Consider the following 22,052-nt stretch of genomic DNA (forward strand, 5'->3'; position numbering starts at 1 on the left):
GTATTTACATATTTAAAAATTGTATCTAAATTCTCATAAAATGAAACATCATGTGATGGTGGGTTATACAGCACTATAATGTTAAAATTCATCTTAGGGGATAATACAACATTTAGAGCCAAACATTCTAATGTTGTGTCCAGTTACATTTCAGAGTATCTCTAACATAGAATAGTACCCCCCCCCCCCCCCCCCCAACCACCTTTTTTAGATGTTCTATCCTTTCTATGACAAATGTAACCAGGAACATCAATCATACTGGTCTGGATATTACTATTCAGCCAAGTTTCGCTCAACGCTAAAAAATCTAAATTAGAGTCAGTTAACAGATGTTGGATCTGATCCCATTTAGGCAATATACTCCGAATGTTCAAATGTCCACCTAGAATACCCTTAGGTTTAGACATAGGCTCCCATATTACCCGTGCGTGATTTACAGTCTGAAAAAATCTGAATTCTCGTTGCTTCCTTGCTGATTGGATACCGTCACCATATGGAATTCTCGTTGCCTCGGGGAAGCTCAGCCGCTGCACGCGCAATCCACCCGCCGGTGCACCCTCCGGGGAAAGGCCAACAGCAAATGGGCCTGGATTCAATTGTACGTCCCCAGACAGCAAAATCAAAGTCAAGAGAACACCGAAATCACGCCAATTGCATCCTCTCTGGTAATCCCGCTTTCTCAGCGTGCCGCGATGGGTGAGTTCAATTTGTTTGGTGTTCGAGCAGATGGCAATGTTGTTTTGTTTGCTCGGCGTGCCGCGACGGGGTTGATCAGATTGTTTAGTGATCGAGTAGATGACAAGGTATCCATGTCCGAATTAGTTTAATCTCGCTAATCCGTTCATATTTACTGACTGATGGTTGTCAGCCTGAGACATATGTTTGTTTGCGCTTAGGTGTTGTCCAAGTGGCAACAACAGAAGCCAACAGCAAAGCAGAAATACGCAAACATTTCCTTCATCTCTAAAATTATTATTTAACTGGTTTCTTTGTTTTGTTCTTGAACCAGTAACTATTTGAAAATATGAGTTAGAAAGTATTGGAGTGGAGCCTGACAAACCACCCATGACTCAAGTCATGTGCATGACTTAAGAATTTTCAGAGATTCACATTTATGCACATTATTTGAAAGTGGTAAGGAAAGTTCCACAATTAAATATCAAGCTCACTGTATTACATACACTTATGCTGATCCTAACAGAACTGCATTTTTTCATAGGTGATTATGACATGTTCCTGCCTGCAGACAAGTGTTTTATGACCCCATTCCCTGACCCAAAGCAGTTACAATGCAGCTCTAGCCAGGACAAGGGCACACAATCAAATGAACTTTGGCTAACTAAAGGGAAGATTTCAGTGTCTGAAAAGTCTGAGGGTTGCACACCTGACAGGGCCTGTGACATTGTTGCATGTGCCATATTACACAACATTGCCAAAAAAAAAAAAAAAGTTCCTTAGTTCCTTGAGTTTTATTTCAATTGTTCTTTGTAAAGAAAAGCCAGTGGTCAAGTGCCTGCAACAAGAGATATTAGACACATGCCTCATGCAACAAATAAAAAGGAAAAGTTGGCTATACACTGCCCACCTATAGGCCTATATCTCCTCTGTCTGTGCAGACTCTTCTGTAGGCCTTTCTGTAGTTGTGGAATCATGCAGCTTATATTGCAGCCATAAAGCATACAAGTATAAATTAAGTAAAGTTATTTATGCACTTGCAGGTAGGCTAGTTCCTCCATATGACAGTTATCTGAGAGGGTTTATTCACTGTCCAGTGCAATGGAAACAAATGGACATTACAAAGTCTACTTTCTTTCCTTTGGAAAGTTAGAAAATGTCCACTTACTGCACATATTTCAGCCACCACTTTCTTGGGAACAGATACAAGTGTTGGTGTATTATGTAAAAGTGCACAAAAGAGGAAAACACAATGTCATTACAATGAACTACACTCGGGAAAAATGTGATCAATAACTCATGGCAAATTATTTTTACATTACCATAAGTTTATCAGTTTTCACTTTCACAAGTCAAAGCAATTCATCATTACTCAAGATTTAACAGCTGAAATGACTATACGGCCTTAATTTAATGCAGCAAAAATTATTTTACAGTGTAGGCTACTAAGATCTTTTCTTTTCTTTTCTTTTTCTCAGCCTTTTTCTTGGTTGCTTTCATAAACAGACAACCATTTATTTAACAGTGCCTTTTATAAAAGAGACTATAATATAACTAAAAATTACCATTATGTAGAATATTTTTGTTAGTAGAGAAACTCGCCGGTTTCACACTGCTACTGCAGCACGTGTTAGCAGAGCGTGCAGCGCGTATTTTTTTCGGCGCCATGTTAACAGATTAGAGCATTCACACCGCACGCAGAGGCGGCGCGGCAGCGCGTAGCAGGAGCAGAGCAGAAGCAGCAGTGCCGCGATCCTTTCGGCGCCGAGTCTATTTTTGCTGCGCCGCTTACGCTGAATTAAAGTGACAATGCATTGATCATGGCCAAAATACACTGCAGTTTTATCCGAAAAGTGCATTGATGATATCTATTGTTTTAAACAGTCGATCAAATGACCAACAGCAATTTCAAAAGAAAACAAATGTCCAAAAACAAACTTGTTGCCAGAACAATAAAAACAAAGATGAACCAAAATTTATATAAATGAAATTATTAATAAAATAAGCTTCTTGACAAGTCTTTTCTCTTAAATGTATTTGAAAATGAAATAAAGCAATGCCAACTTATCCATTATAGAGTACTCAGTCTGTACACAACCCGCGGTTCAGCCGCGCGTGACAAACGCTGCCAGTGTGAAAGGCAGCAAAACGCGCGTGTCCTGATCCTGCTCACCATACGCACTGCTCCTGCGCTGCTTACGCTCTGCTAACGCATGCAGTGTGAAACCGGCGTAACTCTGTGCCACCACATAACTATAGATGTGTTAAAAAATAATGAGAATATATATACATATATATCCGAGTCCTGATCGGGAGGTAACGTCCGATTCCGATCGAGTCTGAAATCACGTGATCGGGCCCGATTTCCGATCACGTGATCGGATCGGGACATCCCTAATTTTTGTACTTCACTTTTATTTGTTCCCATGTTCTAGTGTGGTGACTCTGACATTACAATGAACAAATTAATTATGCAATTGTTAAAATACAAATATATAGGCTAATAAGTGATAAAAACATCTTACATGGCCACTTCTAACGGATTTAAATTGTCTGCTACTTTTTGCCAGCCCTCTCTCCTGGCTTTTGCAGACTTTGAGGTGTTCCCTGGTGTTTTGATTAAACATGAAAATTCCGAATAAACTTCGACTATTAGTTCTTGCTCTGCTGAGGAGAAAAACTGAGCCCGCTCTTTGGCCACGCTGAACAGCCAATAGCAGCGTTGCTGATCAATGTTTCTACTATCGATACACATCCCCTTTTAAACCAGCGCATGAACGCGCAATTATCTCAGATAACTCAATCCAGCTATACTAATCATATCCGGCAGGTGTGTTCGAAGAACCTAATTAGCCAGATCATGATTAGCACGATGATATCATCTTGGATGTGTAATTTGATCTTGGATGTTTTAAGCAATGTACGAAGAGGTTGTGCGTTAGTTTGAGTTGTAGGGTTACGTCACGACCAAACGCTAGCGATTGGTTATGGCAGATCCAGAGTGGCTCTGGGCAGATCCAATAGTTTTAAACTTCAACAGAGTACCCGCCTTCAAGGAAGTTAACGCTTGTCAATGGAGAGTGGCCAGACTCTCTGTACACATGAAATGTAGGAGAGTCTGGTACGACCAAGCTACGACTGACTGCAGAGTGCAGAGAACATTTACTGAAGCGATCGAGCCGCTCCAAACTATGAAACATTATTGTTACCATATTATACATATCTACGTTTGAGCAGATATCCACTAACACCGTATTTAACAGTAAACCCGGGTCTAAACGTTATAATATTCACCATATTAGAGTAAACACTCACACTAGCCTACTTTTATATCATGCTGTGTTTTATTATCGAACATAAAAACATCCTTGTGTCGCACATAAATATAAATTTCGCATTGAAAGGTAGCCTGCCTGTCTATAGTTCATATTTCAACATGTTTCTGTCTATTTCATACATTTTAGTCTAGCAACAGTTCAACTGCAATGTGAAGTTTATACAACAATAACACTAATATAATTCAGAATCCATTTCTTACCTTAAAATCTTTCTTGTCTTCAAATCGCGTTCTTCTTCTTCTGAGGTAAATCCAATGTATGCTTACAGCGTGTCTTCCAAACTCGATGAAAAGCAGAGGACTGATGAAGTTTGGTGCTTTGTTTTTGAGGTAATGAGCGCGTTCGCGTTCCTTAACGTGGAGATTTGCATGTCAATGTCTTTTGCGCGCATGGGCGTGGTCACATTAAAACTAATGAGCAAGCGTTTGAGAAACTGGACATATTGTTGGTTTTATACAGATTAATTAAACAGAGAATATTTGTTTTCATTTTGAATCCGATAATTTAAAAGTACACACTTAAATGTTTATAAAGATATATGGCTCATAAATGTGTGACAAGTATTCACTGAGTTTTGTTTCAGTTTATAGGCGTGCTAAAGAAAAAAAAGTTGTAAGTGGACACATAATACAACATCTCACAGATAATTTTTTCATATATATATTTTTTTTCTGTATGACCATAAATGATTATTGTAACTTATGTAATTTAAGTTTATTGTGCTACTATGTGAAGAAAATCCAGCAAAACACGCCGATGCATTTGCCGACCCCAGAGGGTTAAAGAACTGCGTTGAGCGGCTGACTTGTCTCTCCGTGCTACCAAGGAGACTGCCCGTGCCATCGGCCGCTCCATGTCAGCATTGGTAGCAATTGAGAGGCACTTGTGGCTAAACTTGTCGGGCATTGGGGAAAAGGACAGGGCTTTCTTCCTCGATGCCCCGCTTTCGCCTTCTGGCCTCTTCGGTGACGCAGTCAACACTGTCGTCGAAAGGTTTCAGTAAGCGAAGCGACAGTCAGCCGCATTCAAGCCATTAATTCCCCGCCGTCGTTCCAGATCTCGTGGGTCTGTTTCCAGGGGGCAGTCCCACGAGGCAGCTGCCAGCTCCTCGCACCTGCAGCAACTCGAAATATATCTCAGTGGGTCCTGCGCACAGTGGAAAAGAGGTACAGAATTCAGTTCGAGTATCATCCACCGAAATTCAGCGGGGTAGTGCACACACTTGTCAGCCCCGAGCAGGGTCGGGTCATGGAACAAGAAGTTCAGTCCCTCTTAGCAAAGGAAGCCAAGCCAGGTTCTACAGCCGGTACTTCATAGTTCCCAAAAAGGATGGGGGGTTACGTCCTATAATAGATATCAGGGTATTGAACCAGTCTCTGAGGAGATTCAGGTTCAAAATGTTAACCATACCTATTATCGTGAGTCAGATCAGGTCCGAGGACTGGTTTGTCACAATAGATCCAAAGGATGCGTACTTCCACATATCCATCCTTCCCCAGCACAGGAAGTTTCTTAGGTTCGCTTTTGGGGGAAGAGTTCTTCCATTCGGCCTAGCACTGTCACCTCGCACCTTCATTCTCAACTACATTGATGACTGGCTCATTCTGGCACAGTCAGAGGAGATGGCGGTTCAACATCGAGATGTTGTTCTGAACCATCTGAGGTGCTTGGGGTTGAGACTTAATGTCAAGAAGAGTTCACTAATTCCTCTACAGAGAACGGTATGAGTTGGATGAGTCCCTCACAGGCTGGGGGGAGCGGTCATGGAGGGCCGCTATACTAGGGGTCTGTTGTATTACATATTTATTAAATGTTTAATTTAGTTTTTCCACTGCAATAGTATATAAACTGATAAAGTTTAGTAGACTGATTTCAGATGATTATTGAGTCTCCAGCAAGAGTCTCCTTTCCTGCCAGACCTGTTTTCTCTATTCTGTTTTAAAATAGTCAGATCACTGAAATTCTCACCTTTCGGAGCCCAGACGTTGAATCGTTAGGTTGATTGACTTTCACCTTTTGTCTTTAATGGCTCTGGGATGGCTCTTGGAATTGGAGTTCCTGGCCAGTGTCAGCATGTGAATAGTTATGCTGATTCAATTAGACTGGTAGTGCTCTCAGAGTAGGGTGTGTTCCCACTTCATTTGCATGCTTTATTCAGAGTTTCCACCTCTATGTAATCCCTCCCCCTTGGAATGTATATAACTACAATGTATAATGTTTTAGTTAGACTTTGGTGACTGCAGCTACCGACAGCTCGTGATCTCAATAAAGAATCCTGCTGAAGAAACAACCAAGTCTCCTGGTCTTCGATTCTGAGTTTACAACAGGTCTTTGGAAGGACCAGCATCTTTCGTGGCACATCAATTGCCTGTAGATGTTGGCAGTATTTCTGGCTCTCAGACATTTTCTTCCAGACCTCAGAGGCCATCATGTTCTAGTTTGAACAGACAATACGTCAGTGGTCTCATATATAAATCGACAGGGGGGCCTGAGATTGTGCCCTCTATGCAGACTGGCACATCAGGTTCTTCTGTGGCAAACTACTCTCAATCAGAGCAATGTTTATTCCCGGGTAAGCCTGTCGCGATAGTCAATAAATCAATTAATCGCACGATAAAAAAAATGAGCTCGATAATTTTTCCGGCCGCGATAATTCCATTTGCATGCTTGTTTGTTTTCCTCGTCTCTCTCTCTCTCTACCTAAGAGACTGGATGACTACTCTCGGTTCCTTCGCGTATATGAGGAGTAAACTCTCTTGTCAGTTGCATGGTCTTTGTGTGGGGAGGCGGCGCGCGGCGCCTGTCAGTCACATGGTCTTTGTATGGGAAAGCGCCGGCGGGACTGCTTGCGGCGACTGCCGGGAGAGAGAGAGAAGATGCTAGTTGTGAGTTAAAAAAAAAAAAAAAAAAAAAAAGATGGAATTGGTTTCAAAGCTAAACGCGACAGCGAGCCCGATCTCATGAAAATGCGTATCTATACCACGAATGTTAGTTCGTGAGTTTTTGCGTGCATATGATACGCACTTTATGGCGTGTAATACGCACGCACTCCTCACCCCTAATCCCAACCAAGTATTTTCAGTGCGTAGCATATACACGCAATAAAGTGCGTCTCCATCTTCCCGACAGTACACAATCACTCGGGCGTTTAGTCGACAAAGTAACAGGAGGACAGTGCAAAATGGTGTGATATGGCCTGTTGAGGCTTTTTTTAGTTGTTTACAAAGGTCCTAACTGGCAGTTTTGCCTGTTATGGAATGTATCACTATTTATGTCTGAGCCTAATGTTAAATTTTTTTGAAGTGCAATTTTGTTTACATCCATTTATTGTTTTTGGTATTTATTCAAGTGAATTTTCTTTGTTAACAGACACTGAGAGTCCATTGCTTTTATTGTTTTTGGTTGTTTTGTTCATTTTTTTGTGGATATTTAAAATGTTTTCCGTTTTCAGCGTTTAATATTCTTTAGAAATAAAAGTTTATAGATCTTTGAAAAGGTGTACCTGCATTATTATGCCATTATGAAAATGGTCTCAGAACGACAATATTATCGTTTATCGCAATAATTTCTTGGACAATTTATCGTCCAGAAAAATTTGTTATCGTGACAGGCCTATTCCCGGGGATAAAAATGTGGGAGCAGACATCCTGTCGAGGCAGGGGCTGAGGCCCGGTGAATGGAGACTCCACCCCGAGACGGTGGAGCTGATATGGAGGGAGTTCGGTCAGGCGTAAGTGGATCTGTTCGCCTCTCACGAGAATACTCACTGTCCGCTCTGGTTTTCCCTCACGCATCCAGCTCCCTTGGGACGAGTGACGTAATGACGCAACACCAATTGAGATTGGACTAGTTCCATACAGGCTTCAGACGTGTCATGCTGAAGGCGTTCCCCAGTGTGTCGATTCTCGACACAGCGTCTTATTCCCTTCTCAGGGAACAAGCGTTACAGTTGTAACCCGAGACGTTTTTTATTTGTTGAACATCAATTAAATTTTCAACCTTAAATGGGTTTAGGAGTTGTATTTCTTAATTTGGGGAACAGACACAGTCTCTCTATATGATGATATCTAGGTGAAAGAGGCTCTATGTGATGTTATTTATCTGACCTCAGTGACGTGAGACAGCTAGCAGATGGTCGGTTTAGCCAGTCTGTCTGCTTCCTGACCTGAGCCCCAATTCATGTTTGAGCTCTAAGACTATGTGCCATATTACTAGAGAGAAGAGCAGCACCATCCCAGGAAAGATGAATACCATCTCTTTTCAACAGGTCAGGTCTGCCCCTAAAAAACTTTTCCAATTGTCTATGAATTCTATATTATTTTGCGGACACCACTTAGACAGACAGCCATTGAGTGAGCGCAGTCTACTAAGTATCTCATCACTCCTGCGAACAGGAAGGGGGCCAGAGCAAATTACTGTGCCTGACATCGTACTTGCGAGTTCACACACTTCTTTAACGTTAATTTTGGTGATCTCCGACTGATGAAGTCGAACATCATTAGTGCTGACGTGAATAATAATCTTAGAGAATTTACGATTAGCATTAGCCAGCACTTGCTTTGCTTTGATGTCAGGCGCTCTGGCTCCCAGCAAACATGTGACTACGGTGGCTGGTGGCTGGTGTCTCTATTTTCACGTTCCGTGTAATAGAATCTCCAATAACTAGGGCACATTCAACAGGATTCTCAGTGGGTGTTTCACTGAGTGGGGAGAATCTATTTGTTATGGTAAACGGAACGGAAGAGCAGTGTTTTGTTCCGCCACTACAGCGTCTCACGGTCACCCAGTTGCCCTGCTGCCCTGCTGCCCTGCTGCACGGGCTCTACAGCCGGAACCGAACAATGTAGAGTTCACTAAGCTAGTCGCATCCAAAGCAGTATCTAAAGCCCTTGCACTCTATTAAAGTTTGGATGCGTGTCTCTAGTTCTGAAATCTTCTCCGTCAGCCTGACTATCTCCATGCATTTATCACATGTAAATCCTTCATTGCTGACAGAGAATGCTATATTATACATGTGCAGCCCGATCTCATCCCAAGGCGTCATATACTGACGCTTTTGACATTTCGTCTATATCCAACGCACATGGCACCCTTTAGCGTCAATATGAGACGCAGATAGATATGGGCCAGAAGGCGCCTCCTAGCGGTCTAACCCTAACCCTACCCCAGACCTAAACCTACCCATAACCGAACAAAGCTCTGTGCGTGTCATATTGACGCTAAAGGGTGCCATGTGCGTTGGATGTAGACGATGTCAAAAGTGTCAGTATATGACGCCCTAGGATGAGAATGCGTTGACATGTGACATGAAATGCAAGTGACAATAACAGGAGAAGACATTACTCACCGTGTTTGTTGACTGATCCTACTCACCACAGTTGTTTGATTTGTAAAAGGCACAGGCGTGTGCGAGAGAAAGACGGCAAGCACGGATGGCAGGTTAACAGGCTAGCGAGATACTAGCGTGTTGTGCTAGCGATAACGATTTAGATAAAAGCTAGCGATGTCAGATTAATGTGATAAGCAATATTAGACAATATCTAATATATGTTGATGAGTAAGTTAAATTTAGCAAATAAGAACAACAAAGAATGATATTAAATAGAAATTGAAAACAGAAGGCTATATGGAGCTTACAGACACAGACCAGCAGCAAGGCAGACAAGAGCAATCGATAAGATGGTATTGCAAGTTCAAAGTTTTTGGCTTGTTTTCGGAACATGGTAGGCAGCTGGTTGAACAACCAATGACAAGATTGGGCCAACTAGTTTGGACCAGCTAGAAACCAGTTGCCAGGGTTCAGGATCCAGTCTTTTGGTTTGCTGACATATCTTTGGAGTGCAGGATTATGGAGGGACAACTATTTGGTGGTTAAATCTGGTTAACATTATCAAATTAGCAGCAGATTCTACAGAAATATAATATATATTAAAAGCTAGTTTTTATAGCAATGTGTTCCCCTCATTGTGTCATGGCAAGTATGCTCTTTTGTAAGTATGAGATGTAATTGCATGTGTGGATGTATGTGTGTGCATGTATGTCAGCATTATGCTAAAAAGCATATGGCTTGGTTTATGAAAAAGCAGGTGTAAAGAGGGTGTAAGCAGGCTCAGCGCACCCATCTGCCCAGCTGAGCCTCTCTTTATCTCCACTTCCGGACTCCATCAACCAGCTTTTCTATGGTCTTCACCCTTCAGCTAGCTCTAAATCCTCTCTCTCTCTCTCACACACACACACACAAACACACACACACACACACCTTTCACTCACCCCAGCCCATATACTATAGGCCCATATCCTCTGCCCACTACTGCATCAAAGCCACACATACTACACCAGAATATAATTCACTTTAAGACAGGAGGGAGCTTAGCACCAGTCCTTTTGTCATGTCACTTTTCTCATAAAAGAGCCCTTCTTGAGAGTGCCTACCTATCTCATTTATTTAAGACTCGTAAAGGGAGATTGTTGGGTTTATAAAGGGCTACTTAGGCTAGGAAGCATTGTGTGGAAGGGGCCATAAAAATCGATGTCCCTGCTGGACAGGACAATAGGAGGGCTCTATGGCTGCTTGGCAGGGAATAGTGGGGAGGACAGAGAACAAAGGTGTTTCGGTAAGAGGGAAAGTTATTGTGTTACAGGCATAGGATTCTGATGGATGGAGGATGAAGGTGTTTGCATGAGCAGAAGAGATGTGTGTGTAAATAAGCCTGTTCAAGGTTTGGTCAAAAAGAATGACAGCTCAGTTGTGAAGCTTACAATGGCAAGTATCATGATTACTATTTTGCATACTCAGGGTTAGGAATTTGAAGAACTTGGGAGCATAACTCACCGTTTATGCTACTGATTTTTCTTTGATAAAATTGTGATTTTTACCTGTTGGATGAAAAAACTCCCATAGATTTGAGCTGAAACTTAAGGCTGGAATACACTGCACCACTTTTGCAAAGATTTTTGCCACAATTTACAGTCTGGACGAGTCGACAGAGTCAAAGCCATTCTTCTGATATTGGCCAGTCCGAGTTGACAGATTTCATCGAAAATTGTGTAGTGCATGATAGATACAGCTACTATGATTCCATCCAGTCAGATGATCAAACATTTTTAATATTTTTAGCAAATTTTAGAACACCTGATGTTTGGTTTGTTTGATTGTTGTGATCGCAGTGACTTGAAAGTCTGGTATAGTGTGATCCTTGATGCCCTGTTTTTCTTAATAACCACTTACAAAGTGTGTGGCAAGTGTGTGATGCCAACAAAAGCCCAGGGGCCTGTACCATGATGGTAGTTGAACAAACTCAGGGTTACAGGATTAGTTGACAAAACCAAACCAATCCAACCAGGCTTTGTTGGTACCATGATGCTGATCATCAACTTTCTCTGTCAACTCAGGCTTTGATCCTGAGTTTAGGAGTTAAGGTGTGACATCAGTAGTGAACAACCAATCACATGCTGAGAAAGTGAAACTGAGATTAATTTCTCGCGAGAGAAGCAACGCGATTCACTACAGAATTTTACGAGATTGAAAAAAATAAAGAATTTGAACAAATTTACACAGCAAGAAGAAAATAACTGTCTATGAAAGAGGACAACTAAAATAAAAAGTCTTGCTATATCAGTCCAAGTAAAAGTTGTGAAGTTAGTTTATACATTTGATAAAGCTAGAGAAAATTTTACATTTAAGCTCACATGTACTAATTTTATAGCTTTATCTATTGATTCTAAAGCATATTTATATTACCTTTATATATGTATTCAGTTAAACTGTGCGTAGTAATAATTGATCAACTAAAATTGTACATGTGTGATCGATTAAGGGTGCAATAATTATATAAATATCTAAATCATTCAAAATTATCACTCTAAATAAGCATTACTAAAAGCCGGACGATTTTGTCTTTAAAAATCATTTGCTGTATAGTGATCTTTAATGTGGAGTGGAAACAGGTGGAGTGACTTTATCGCATCAGACATGTGTCACTTTGCTCACAGATGATTGGTCCAAGTTCGGTTTGCAACCTCTTACCTGGAACATAACCTGCCCCGGACCAGGTTAGCCGTGGAGCGTAAGTTACTATGGCGATGAACACTGCTAAGGTTGGCGCAAACTAAACTGAGGCTACGTCTACATTAATCCGGATACATCTGAAAACGGCGTTTTCCTTTATAAACGCTCTCCGTCCACACTGGCGTTTTCAGGCGTTTTCGGACGTTTCAGTGTGGATGAGAAACTTTTGAAAAATGCCTGAAAACGCTAAATTCACATTACTGCGCATGCGTTAAACCCCACAAAAGATCACTGATATGATTCAGATGGTAAAATAAATAATGAAGTTATCGCGCAATTTTTTCTGACAGGATAATTTTATTTAGTAAAATATCTCACCATTCACTGATGCGCACGCAGTCACCATATGTTTGGTCTAAAACGCAACTGCTCTCATATATTGCCGCAGGACAGCAAATGTGAGTAAATTCCGACATCTTTGCAGGACTGTGATATGAAGAGTGTGCAATGTAGAATATTTTTAGCAACAGTGTGAAAGTGAATAGCACATAACAGGCACAATACTGGTATAAACATGAATATCTATTGGTACAATATGGAGTGGTACACTTTGGAGTGCGTTTTCAAAAAGCTTCGTTTTCATTAATAAAAACACCGTCTTAGTGTGGACGGAAGGCCAAAACGGAGAGAAAAATATACGTTTTCAAACGAAAACATATTAGTGTGGACATGGCCTGAAACATATCGGGCTAGCCACCTAAACCGGCTTCGGTTTAGGTGGCTAGCCCGATATGTTTCAGGCCATGTCCACACTAACACATTAACCTGATGGTTTGCCTTTTGACAACCTTTGAGTTTTTTGGGAAGATATTAGAGTGTTTATTTTGAATGTGTTTAATGAGTGTGCAACAAATGGAGAACTTACAGAATCTATGAAACAGGGAGTTATTACAAAACCTAATAAAGACATGTTTTACTTAGATAACTGGCGCCCAATTATGCTGCTTAACTCAAATCACAAATTATCAGCGTCTCTGTATGCAAACAGGTTGAAACCATGTTTGGAGGAAATCATATCTGTCACCCTGTCTGGATTTGTGAAAGAAATAAATATTTCAAATAACATCAGACTGGTGTTAGATCTTCTAGATTATTCATATCTGGTAAGTGAGGAAGCTCTTATTTTGTTTTTAGTTTTTTTATAAGACTTGCGATACTGTGGAGCACAATTTCATGTATTAAGCCCTTTTACAAATATGATCCACACATTTTATAATAATATCTCAAGTAGTGTATCTTTATCTGGCGGTACATCCTCTCGTTTCGTTATCCAAAGAGGCATTAGACAGGAATGCCCTATTTCCCCGTTTTTATTTTTATTAGTATCTGAAACTTTAAATCTTTACACAGTACATTGCTCTCAAATTAAAGGTATTGAGATAGGAGATTTCACTTTAACTATTAGTCAACTCGCTGATGACACTTGTTTATTTCTGAATAACAAAGAAGGTCCCTGTTATTCTAGAGGAACTTGAACTGTTCTCTGATGCCTCTGGTTTATCAGTGAACCAGTCTAAGAGTGAGATTATGGCTGTTCACCATCTAGATGATTCAAGTATATCTGGAATACAGGTAAAACAGGTTGTCAGATACTTGGGTATTGTAATTAGCAAATCAGCCTCAGGGAGAATTACAGAAAATTTATCAACAAAGATAAAAAAAAAAAAGAAGAAATATTTTTAACTGTTGGCTCCAAAGAAATGTATCTATTCAAGGTTGTGTATTGATTTCCCAGGCTAAAGGGATCTCCAGTAGACTTTCTTATTTTTTTGTTTAAAAGAGTATAGTAATAGCACACTTGAATAAACTTATTTTTTGTAAGGGCTTGACATGACAACATCCTCATTGTACAACATCACTGGTATTTATGAACAACAGCAGAACTGATATGTTTCTGACATTTTTTTTTTTTTTTTTTTTTTAAGTACATTATGATAAATACTTTTACTGTGGGATTTTTTAGGGAGCGAACGTTTCAGTGCATTGGTAGGATTTTAGCGATTGAGACAGCCCTTCAAATGGCCCAGGGAACTAGGGAGCTGATTGAGACTTGCCTTCTGTCTAGAGCAAACATAAATGTCCATTGTAGCATGCTGCATCACACATGTCGATGAATGTGGTTTTACAGATGCTAGAAACATGGCTTTCAAATGAAAGATTGGTATCAAAGAGCACACCCAGGTTCCTAACTGACGACGAAGACTTGACAGAGCAGCCATCAATTGTTAGACAGTTTTCTAGGTTAGTAGACCAGGTTTTTGGTCCAATCATTACGTACACGTGCCCACCCAGATTGACCGGTGGCCCACCCAATCAGATTAATAAAAACAATTTATATTTTAAATTTTAATAATAATAATGAATTAATACATACTTTCATTTTAATAGTTTCCTGATGATATTTATATATGAAAAATACCTACAAAAGAAAAATATGTCGGCATATCACGTGTCAGTCCAGTGATGCTATCACGCAACACCGCTCTCCGTGAGCGCACTGACTTAACGTTGTGATAGTCTACATGCGAGTCGCGTAACAGACAGATGGCCTTCAGGTTTAAAGCAGCCGGGAGGGCTGACTGACATGAGTACAAGGCATAGGCCTATTTAAACTCACTACCGAAGTACCGATCTGCTATAGTTGACACATTTATCAGGCGTGTACATAGGCTTAATTTGCGGGTGGGGCGGGTGGGACGGGTGGGACATGTCTCCATCAGTTTTTGCCAGGGTCGATATTGTCCCCACCACTTTTTAAAACATCTCGCGGCACGAATGTACCAATTCTACAAATAAATAAAACATCTCCAGTTAACTGGCATTCATTTCGTTCGTTTTTTAAATATGAGACGATCTAGCCTGAAATGTATTTTTTTATTTTTTAAATCAAGTGATCAAAGTGCTCGTTGCCGCTGCGATCAGTGGCGCGGATACAGTGTTTTCTCGTGTGGCTCGCGCACACGCCGCACTGCGCGCTTCAATCCATTGCGGATACTCTCTATTCGTTCTGGTGAAATCACAAAACATAATGCAAATGTGTCCCTGCTTGATATACAACCACTGATGAACATAATCGGTTTTGATGATAAAAAAAAAAAAAAAAAAAACTGTACGAGTGCGGTTCCGAACCCAAAATCTCTGCCTCGTTGGCGAAAGTTCTACCACTGGACCATTGAAGTATACATCGATCACAGAGGCGGATCTATGTATTTATTCACACGAAAATTCTCGGCACTGACAACATATAATATATGTTGTCGATTTAAGCTACATGGGGTTTAATTTGTCGTTTAATGAGATGTAAGGTTACATCTCATTAAACGACAAATTAAACCCCATGTAGCCTACTATTTAAATCGATTGCTGGACATTCGTAATGTTATTCTGATTTAGCAAAGTTACGCCACTGGGCGTGTATAACTTATAAGCTTAAAAAACCGAGGCCCCTCCGTATATTCACTAGGCCCACCTATTAATGAAGTTCTGTATCCGCCACTGGTGGGCAGGATCATGATCCATGGTGGAGCCAATGGAGGGAGGAGCCATGGAGGCTGAGGACTTCAGGGCGGCGAGTGACGGAGGCAGAACTGGTGGGAGAGGATAACAGGGTGGAGATGGAGGTCTGACGGGCCATGGTGAAACTGAGGATTCAGAGGGACATGGGGAAGCTAATGGTCTGGCAACTGAGGTGAAGGCGGGGACTCAGAAGGGCACGGTGGAGACAGAGTGACAGAGGACCAAGGAGGAGCTGAAGGGAGTGAGGAGTCCAATGGAGCCGGGGGGACGAGGCGGAGCCGAGGAGTGCAGTCCAGAGGTGAAGGCAGGTCGACGAATGACCATGGCGTATCCAGGGGGACGAGGGAGCCTGGTGGAGCTGGAGCACTGATGGGCCACGGTGGAGACGAGGGAGGTAGGAGGTAGGAGGTAGACAGGTAGTCAGTGGACAGATGTAGAATCCTGGCCTCGGCGGGCAGAGTAGAAACCCAGGGATCTCCTGACCACGATGGCACTGAGGGCTGGTAGTCCCACAGCGAGCCCACCACTCCAAAGGTTTTTTGATGGGCGAGATGCGGGACTAACGGTGGGTAGTGGAGATGATGAGGGCTGAAAGACGGGAGGAGGTGGGATAGGGAGGCTGGGTGGGTGTTCAGTGTTCTGGAAGACGGGGACTGGAGTTGCTTCTGAATTCAGGGTGAAGACGAAAGTCGTTTCTGGACTTGGGTCGAAGGCTAGGGACCGAGGCGTGGTGGCGGCCATCTTGACTGGAGGCTCTGGAGTGGATGTAGCCATCTTGAGAGGCTCTGGAAGGGTGGCGGCGGCCATCTTGAGAGGCTCTGGAAGGGTGGTCTTGGTGGGACGAGACTCTGGAGCAGCTTCCTCTATCGTATAATAGAGGCTCCATCTTGAGAGACTCTGTAAGGGTCATCTCGGCGGGACGAGACTCTGGAAGGGTCGTCTCAGGGGGACAAGACTCTGGAGCAGCTTCCTCTATCGTATAAGGCGATCCACATAACCGTAGAACGTCTTTGATGTACCTCTTCAAGGAACCTGTTGTTGCAACTGCAGGACCTTGGTGCCAAAAGATGATCTTTAATGTGTCCTCGTTCCAGGGTACTTCATGTGCGTGATCAAGAAACTCTTCTACATAGTCCTCGATCAGCCGACCATCTTGAAAGCGAGTGAGAAGAAAGTTAACTGGGTTCACCAGGGTGAGGAGGATGCCCATCCTGTGCTTCTTTGGGGTCTGGTCTTCTGTCACACTCACAGAAGGGAACAGACAGATGGTAAGGTGAAATGGTTTATTAAACCAGATGGTGGTGAAAGGATGGTGACTTGATAGGTGGTGAAGACTTAGCTGGCGATGACTGAACACAATGACTGGAGATCTGGATTGGGGTGACAGACAGGAGACAGACGGAAGACAGGAGACTTGATAGGATGATCTCAGGTGAGTATTCAGGTAAGGAGTCTGACTGTTTACGTAGCAGTAACATTAACAAGACCAGACACTGATGTGAGGGTGATGCAGGTTGATATAGGCTGTGTTGATGAGGGAGTACAGGTGCAGGGAATCAGTATCTGGTGGTGATGGCTGACTGAGTGTAGGTGGGGACCAGAAGGGATGCTGGGAAGTGTAGTGCAGACAGGTTACAGAGTTGGTGACTGAGCTGATGACTGTGACAAAGGCTTCCTCAGCACTTGTATATACAGATGAGCCAAAACATTATAATCGGTCACAGGTGAAGCGAATATCATTGATCATCTCCTAACAAGGCAGCATATAAAGGTTTGGGTAGATTAGATAGTAAGCAAACAATCAGTCCTCATAATCAATGTGTTGGATGCACGAGAAATGGGCATGAATAAAGAACTGAGTGATTTTGACAAGAGACAAATTGTTATGGCAAGGCGACTGGGCCTGACTATCTCTGAAACGGCAAGGCTTGTGGGCTACTTCCAAGGAGGGATAAACCACAAACCGGCAATAGGGTGTTGGGCACCGAAGGCTCTTCGAACAAAGTCTATCCCATCTGGTTTGAGCCAACTGAGTCTACTGTGGCACAAGTCAAACAAAATTTGAATGATGGTTATGGGAGGATCATCTCTTGGACAGCCGTGTGTGAGCTGTTTACCTGGGGAAATAATGTCACAAGGATGCTCTGTGGGACGACAACAAGCCGGTGGAGGGAGTGTGATGCTCTGAGCAATGTTCTGCTGGTAAACCCTGGGTCTGGCCATTCATGTGGACTTAAATTTAACATGTGCATTTTACCGTATCAATTCAAGCATAAGTCCACATCCTGCATTCGCAGCACAGAAAAGAATGTCTTCTCGATATGTAGACAACAGGAACCAAACTCTTCCAGGCCTCAGCTACAACTACAGTGTTTGAAGGCAGCACAAAGTAGATGTTGTTCACTAGCAGCCAATGAAAGAACATAGGATGGCATTATGCAAATTTGTTACAAATCTATGTAGATTTGTGCAGGAAGTAAGACTGGAAGACTGGATGACTTGTTTCAAGCAATTTAGAATTGGTTCTTTCTTTTGGGAACAATAACATTTATAGTGCACTTTGACCTTTGACAGTTTTCAGACCATTTACATTGACAAACAGCTGTATTACACACTACTACATAAAAGGTAATATCCAAAAAAAAAAAAAAAAATTCATAGCAGATATTAATATTGTTGATGGACAAAATACCATGTCTGATTCATATTATTTAAATTTAGTCAAAAAAGCAATAAAAATGTCTTTGAAGATTCATGAAACAACTAAATGAACCATCCTTTTCAAGACAGCAAGCCAAAACCTCTTCAAAGCTTAATTCTGCAGAGCCTTTGCCTTGACCCACAGTCTACAGAGTGTGCAACCTGCAGATCTGATCACAGAAACAATGATAGCATCAGAACACCTTGCTCTTATTTATTCCCTGTTAAACATCACACATCAAGTTTAGTCAAATACACCATTGACAGTAAGTGGCATCTGCAAAACCTAGTAGCTCATAGTAGTATAGTCAAAATCAGAATATATACCGTATATTCTTAACACAGCTCTTAACACTTTTGCAAATGATACTTAAATTAAAAAAAGTTTTACTTTAAACACACACACACACACACACACACACACACACACACACACACACACACACACACACACACACACACACACACACACACACACACACACACACACACTTTAAATACTAAATTGCAACTTGTAATTACAAATATATTTAAATACACAACATACAATTTTCAATAGAAATGACATTAAAGTATATTGTAGTTTAGCATAAAACCTTGTCAGTACATTCAGCTATACATCATAATGAGTGTTATTTGTAGTTTAGTTTGTAGTTTATTTGTGTGTGTTATGCATTTTGTTAGAGTATTACACAGCTAGATTAGCATCATGCTAATGACAAAATCTAATTAAATGTAAGACTAGTAGGAGTGCTATTTGTATGTTGCTGCTATTTAGAGCATTCTATCTAGATCCAAGATGGTGTCTAAAGAAGACCACTATCTTTGTAGAAACCTAGTCATCTCAATATATGTTGTAACAGAGCTGGTGTTTATATTTGCACACTCATATGAAGATCTCAGTTACTCAGTGAATACATGTTGTTGAGAGCATGTGTGAATGCATACATTTGTGTAAGAAAATATACAGAAAATATCTACGTCAGGATGAAAATTACCTGTGTTTGTTTTAATGTAAAGTTTCCTTTTGACCTTTTGTACAAAGAAACAAACAACAGACAATAGCATACTTCTGTCAGAGAGTGTGTGGGTGCAGGCAGACAGCAATGTGGTCTCTGGACTGTATTGAAACCGACAGCCCCACTTACATGTGTGAGGTTAACCCCTGACCCTGAAACATAGTCCAGTAGATGCAGGTCTGTGCAGTAACTTGTCAAGTGCACCATCCAGGATATCATACTGTGCAAACAAAGCAGAAAGCGGAAAAGTAAAAATATCAAACACACATACACACTTTTTTTGGCTACATTAATTATACATTTGATAACACCAACAAACAAATTGATAATACATACTTCCAGTACACTTAGCTGTAAAGTCTGTTTTAGCAACTGTAAAAGCAAGTGAAAGTTTGAGATAAATTTATGTTATGTGTCCATAAGGGTTGTTTGGTATTCTCGCATACAATTCATACGTGTGCATGCTTAAGTGTGTATATGCACTTGCAGATGTGTGTTTTCACAAAAGGAAGTTAGTGTGGTAAGATAAAGAGAGTTGCTATGTCGCCATGTGTGTTGCTGAGCTGAGAAACCTCAATGTGCGTAATTGATATCAGGTGCACACAAACTTCACTGGTGTGTACAGATGAGAATGCAGATTAACTACCAGCTGCACAGACAACAACACATTTTGTGGGTGTGTACACTGGCTGGAGAAACAATGTTTAGTAAGTATGAACTTCCTGTACTCACAGGTCTCTCTGAAGTGCAGAGAGGAAACACTGAACATCACCAGTCTCCAAAATTAAAAGCGAGATGCAGAAATTTCTAGAACAACATGTTCTGAATAACTGCATTAGCTTGCATACGATTTGTGCAGAAAGAAGCACATTTGCTGTTCGTGACACACATACCTTGTATGTACATACGCACATTGTGTTTGTGCAAGTATGCAGCATTGTTTTTTGCTAATGAGCACATACAACAAATTATGCATTTTAATGTGTTGCTTGCAAAAAAAAACTTTGTTTAGTATGAAAAATGATTATCCACTTATGGAAGCCTGTTTGCTAATGGGATCAACATGCCATTTAGTGTTAACGGAGAGCAGATCGAGCCGAGGTACTGCCAACTCTGGTTTAACGCAACAGCATTTCTTTCTGTGGGACAGCTGCATTCTCATGCCAGCATTCCCCCCACTCCCTCCAAAACCACTGCTGAAGACCCCCGACTGTTCAAAATGTGTAAGGTTATGGTGTTCAGACACGGGGCCATAAAGTCATGGTAAAATTACACTAATTTTTAAGTATGTACAATTTTGTGTTTTAGATAATAAAAATATTTGGTAACACTATATTTTGATGGTCACATTTGAACATTCTGTTTAAACTTTACAACTAGATGTCACCTAACTCTTATTAGAAAATTAGTGGACTGTCTGCTTAATGTGTGCTAACTCTTTATTGTGATGCTCCTCCAACAGACATTCTCCTGACTTTAAGTAACTTTGCAAGTACGTCAACTTATTCTAAGCCTACCAGTCTACTAATACTCTACTAACAGTCTAATGAGAGTTAGCATACATGTAGGTGCAACATTACTTATAGTCAACAGAATATGATAAAGGGACTATCAATATAAAGTGAAACCAAATATTTATGTTGATTCATTTATCAAATGCATTTATTCAAAGTGAAGTGTGGCTGGATAATAAATAAATAAGGGGATCTTTGCTTTTTAATTGCAACTTACATAAATAAATCAGATTGAAGTGAAGTGATTGAAAACTAAAAGGTGATGCAATTTTTTGTTTCTGTTAAAATACTTTCTTCTATCTGAGCTTAATATTGTTACGTTAAAGTATATAAAACACACAACGTTTTTCCATTGTAGAAAAGTGAAGCCGCCAATGTCCCAATATTGCACTGACATCTTGCATTGATTCGGTAAATCGGTTAGTCAAGTCAAGTCACCTTCATTTATATAGCGCTTTTAACAATATAGATTGTTTCAAAGCAGCTTTACAGTGATAATAGGAAATTAAAGTAACAGAGATAGTTTTGGCTTAACAGCAGCTCTAGAATAAAGTGATTGTCCAGCTAAAGTTAGTTTTGATTGATTTACTTCCATTGCAAAGATTGTTAGTTTTTAACTTAGACACCGTTCTAACAGAAAACCCTTAATGTGCTCCGGCCTGCTCATCCACACAACAACAGTGCCTGGTGGCTCAAGAACACAAACCTTGAAATAGGTTCCAAGGTGCAAGCCTTGAAAATTTTGGGGAAAAAAAGTTATCTCTGCGCAAACTTAAAGGGATACTTCACTGTTTTTTCATATTAAACTATGTTATTCCCTTAACTAAGACGAGTTGATACATACCTCTCTCGTCTCAGTGCGTGTACTCAATCGCTCTGGCGCGCGGCGACACTTTGATAGCACTTAGCTTAGCCCAGTTCATTCATTAGGATCCAGACAGAGATGAAGCTAGAAGCGACCAAACACCTCCACGTTTTCCCTATTTAAATACAGTTACATGAGTAGTTACACGACCAAGTATGGTGACACAAAATAAAACGTGGCGCTTTTCTAAGTGGGTAAAAAGGATAACTATAATGTATGGCGGAATAGCACTTGAAGTTGGAAGCACTTCGATTCGGCACAGAAAAGTCACGTTGGCTCTAATGACAGAAGTCATTAGGGAGAGGGAGAGGGAGAGGATTTTTCAAGCGTGACTTTTTACTGCACAGAGTCGAAGTG

The 22,052-nt window shown here is 41.1% G+C and overlaps 1 protein-coding gene across 1 annotated transcript in view; it reads left to right on the forward strand.

Moving 5' to 3' along the window:
• Positions 1-622: 622 nt before the first annotated feature.
• Positions 623-22,052, forward strand: part of LOC311279567 (uncharacterized protein) — a 151,236-nt gene continuing 129,806 nt past the window's right edge. Inside the window, exon 1 of the mRNA XM_084391157.1 lies at positions 623-696. Within this exon, the coding sequence (XP_084247283.1) occupies positions 693-696 (4 nt within the window). The 5' untranslated portion in view covers positions 623-692. The remainder of the gene's footprint in view (positions 697-22,052) is intronic.

Source organism: Rutilus rutilus, assembly GCF_951802725.1.
Source record: "Rutilus rutilus genome assembly, chromosome: 20".
Taxonomy (NCBI): domain Eukaryota; kingdom Metazoa; phylum Chordata; class Actinopteri; order Cypriniformes; family Leuciscidae; genus Rutilus; species Rutilus rutilus.